This window comes from Nematolebias whitei, chromosome 20, assembly GCF_014905685.2.
Source record: "Nematolebias whitei isolate Nwh7 chromosome 20, NemWhi1, whole genome shotgun sequence".
Lineage (NCBI taxonomy): Eukaryota > Metazoa > Chordata > Actinopteri > Cyprinodontiformes > Rivulidae > Nematolebias > Nematolebias whitei.
The window spans coordinates 38,600,167-38,604,004 of record NC_056517.1 but is presented as its reverse complement, the minus strand read 5'-3'; the positions used below and the strand labels follow the sequence as shown (position 1 = coordinate 38,604,004).

The 3,838-nt window shown below is 48.7% G+C and overlaps 1 protein-coding gene across 1 annotated transcript; it reads right to left on the bottom strand.

Annotated features, from left to right (window-relative positions):
- Nucleotides 1-549: 549 nt before the first annotated feature.
- foxh1 (forkhead box H1) lies at nt 550-2,892 on the bottom strand. The gene is given in 4 exon segments (XM_037693925.1): nt 550-1,497; nt 2,022-2,126; nt 2,502-2,858; nt 2,860-2,892. Coding segments are annotated over 4 exon segments (1,443 nt in total).
- Between the last annotated feature and the right edge of the window lie 946 nt (nt 2,893-3,838).

Sequence of the window (3,838 nt, the reverse complement as noted above, 5' to 3'; positions counted from 1 at the left end):
GCTGACACGGTCTAAACTACTAAAACTATCTTTGTTAGTGATTTTAGTTTCTGTATAAATCAAATAGAACAATTCACTCTGGGCAAATACCTGCAAAAAGTTTGGGCTTTTTTTTTTTTTTTTAAAGCTTAAACTTGCTGCAACCGTCCGTGCAGCCGTTTGTTCCTCTGGTAAATTCACACAGAACATTCAAGCCGTCATTTTGGGCAAACACTTAAAGACATTCAAAAACAAACTGTGCAAACGGATCCGCAGTGCAAAGAGCGTCGCCGGACAGTTCCACTGAAACACTGAGGTAGATATCTGTTGCGTCATATAGCTGAGGTAGTTTGGATTCAGTGGAACCGCGTCCCGCTCCACCCTGAAGATTGTTTTTGTCACATTTGCATCAAATCAAGTTTAAAACACGAATAAAACCGTTTGCATTTTTATATAATGAAGAAAAATCAACTTCTTCTGAGATGAAAGACAAATATTGTGTCATAGGCTGCAGAGGAAACGTTGATCTAAACCGGATCACGAGTCTGTTTCTGACTGGAGTCCAGGTGCTCAGAACTGATGGTACCGGGTCAGTGGAGCCCCGCTCTGCAGGCCGTACGGACTCGGTGCTTGGGGAAGGGAGTACGAGTTCTGACTCGGTGGCAGCAGCGCATCAAAAACGCTTTTATTGGGAGGCACAGACTGTAACATGCGGTCCAGGTCCATGAGTAAAGGAGGGGGTGGAACTGAGGCCGGTCTGCTGGGGAGGAGGGGCCAGTAGGTGGGACCCAGGAAGTGACCGGGTGCCAAAGGAGAGCCGCTGTAGCTGTAAAGAGGTAGTCCACCATGCAGGGGTATCAAGGGACTTCCGGTGAACCGCATGCTGGGTGGGGCAACAGCGTTGGGGGGAGCATACTTTGAATAGGAAGTAGGCAGCTCCCAGGGGGGGGCAAAAGTCTCCTGCCTGGAAGATTTTTGCAGCGGTGGCCTGTAATCCCCATAAACATCCGATCTAGACTCAAAGTAGGGAAGGAGATGTTTCGCAGGGGGCTGCGCTCCTCTCCATTCCTCGTCAGAGGAGGAGGAGGTGGATGTGGGGGGGCTCACAGAGCTGACCAAGGCACCGCGGGCCGAGGAGGCGTAACAAGGGCGCTCCGTCTCCCCCCAGCAGTCCCCGGCAGCCACCTCTCCATCTCCAGACGCAGGAGAAGGCCGCAGGCTGTGCAGAAGGGAGTCGATGGTGAAGGACAACTCCAGCTTGGGTGGCGACGGGTCCCCCTGTGGCGGCGAGGGGTCCCCCGAGCGCACGGGTGAGCGGGAGGTGACAGAATCAGCGAGGGGCTCAGAGTCTGTCTTGTACCCCTGCAGGATGTAGGGGGCCAGATCCTGAACGAAGACGGTCTTGTCCTGGCGCGACACGGCCGTGTTCTGCTTCTTCAGGAGCTCCAGCGGGACACGGCTCAGATCCACCGTCCAAAAGTTCCCTTTTCCTTTAGGTTTGCCCGGGTCCTTGAGCACCTGGGGGAGGACAGGGTCATGAGTTCTGGTCAGACCAGTTCCACAAATACCCATCAGGATGAAAGATAAGAACAGGTCCATCCCCAAATGTGCTACACATCCAAGACTAAACAAAGGCCCAACATTCCTTGAAGTGATGCATATCACCCGCCGCCTTGAAGTATGTTGAGGATCACTGTCAGCTACTACCACACCAGGTTTTAGCTCAATATCTGCTAAACTGACCCATTTTGTGTTGACTAAGAGTGAGCCATCTTAAAAGATGAGCTGCAGAAGTGAATCATGAGATTATTATTATTACAATATAAGGAATAAAATGGGGATCCATCTCAGCTACCACCACTCCAAACTTTAGCACAATAACAATTATTCTGAATTATAACTTTTGTGTTGGCTGAGTTTCCTTAAGGTTACTTTTCTCAAAAAGTGATTACCGCTACTTTCTGAGAATTTTGCTCAACTCCATCCAGTTTACGAGATATTGAGCCAACGCAAACAAACACGCACATTAAAAACATACAAACCTTAACAAAGCAGTCATAAGAGGAAAGGTTGTGACGCACAGAATCCCTCCAACCTTTGTAGTTTCCTGTGAAAAACGGAAAGAGGGTGCTGATTTCCTTCAGGATCTGAAAACAAAACACAAGGATGAAAACTGCTGTCAGATCCAAACACTTTAATAAGTTTACAGGAAGGTCATGCACGACTTGTTCCACTGTTAGATTTTTTTTATCTAACTGGGGGAGCATTTACTGTAAATCTAATCACAGCTCTGATACAGATCAGTGTCTGGTTTCACCGCAGCTCAGGCTTATCAAAGCAAACCAACAATGGATGGTCACCTAATGTCACACTCAGGGGGCTGTGTAGCGTCAGCTCTGGCAACTATCTGCGCGCACGTGCAGTTCGGACAGTTCTCCTGGTAATATACAACACTGCTTGTAATGTGAGGGGAAAAGTGAAGTTTGAAACCGTGCGTAAAACTCATGCGCTGCAGTGTTTACCTCGGACAATGTCAGCTTCTTCTCTGGAGACCGCTGGATGACCATGGCGATCATGGCCAGATAGGAGTACGGTGGTTTTGGATACCGCTTGTAGCTCTTTATCCTCCCTCCGCTGCTCCTCTCCTGTTCCGCGCTCCGTGCGTCCTGGGTGTGACTGTGTTGCTCCATCTGGGCGTCGCAGAGCGCCGGGTTGTCCTCCAGGCGCGGCGGCTGCTGTGGAGCCATTTGAACCGGGCCTGCTGAGCTCCGCGCTGCGCCTCTGGAAGGAGAGCTCCGCTGCGCATTCTTCTTCCCCTGGAAGTCAAGGTGATGTTCGTGACGCTCTCCAAGGTGGCGGGACGGAACGGGTGGTGCCATCCAGGAGGCTCTGCACCGGCTGCTGCTTTGTCATGCTGATTCAAACCGAAAGAAAGAGCACAAAGAGGGAGGAGGGGAGAGGGAGGTGGTCAAAGAGTCGGTCCTTAAGTTCTGGCTCCAGGCTGACTATTTGAAGAGCAAACAATTAACAGTTTCATGTAAATCCCGCTGCGTAATCGAAGAGGGAATGGCGCGTTATCTGCGAGCCGAATGGCTGCGCGCCCCGGGGGGGCTGCAGTGCCTGGGGAGGTGTTGTGTGCGGACAGAGGGGAGAGAAAGACAATAAAATACCCTCGCGATAATGTCAACAAGCCACTGAGTTGTGCCGAAAAAGCTTTAAAAATAAACGTTTTATGAGTTTTACGCACGGGCGTTTTTTTTTTTTTTTCTACTGATTGTGCGTTTTGGAGCAAACATCAAACGTTAACGAGAAAGTTTAACAAAACACAAATACAGCTTGGTTTTAAAACATTTATATTGTTTAATAAAACACATGGAACGTGAGAACTCGTTTGAATCATTCACGCAATCAACAACTTCCGGTCAAGGATTCACATGAAAACACGTTAATATCCAAACTGTGGAGATTATCTTGTCCAAATAAACTTCTCTGAACTAATTATCGTCCGCTGCTGAAGGTGAAGACTGACCGCGCCAGTTAGCAAAATATCCCATATTTAATGGATGATCGTGTACACCTGTTTAACTACTTGAAGATGGCGCCACGGCCACGTGGCTGTCAGTGCGCGTCACGTGTTAAGATCCAGTTTGGTGCTTGTTGCTGAGAGTCATCCCAACTCACTGTCTGAGCGTTACTCTTGATACCGCGTGACATTCTGAAGTTTGGTGACAAAGCGGCGGGCGATATGCATTTCTTCAAGGAATAACTGAACTTTAATGTTATTTTATTTTTAAACTTTAGGGAATGAGCAGATGCAAGTTTAAGAGATGGGTTTTAAACTGTAAACTCTGGTCACGTG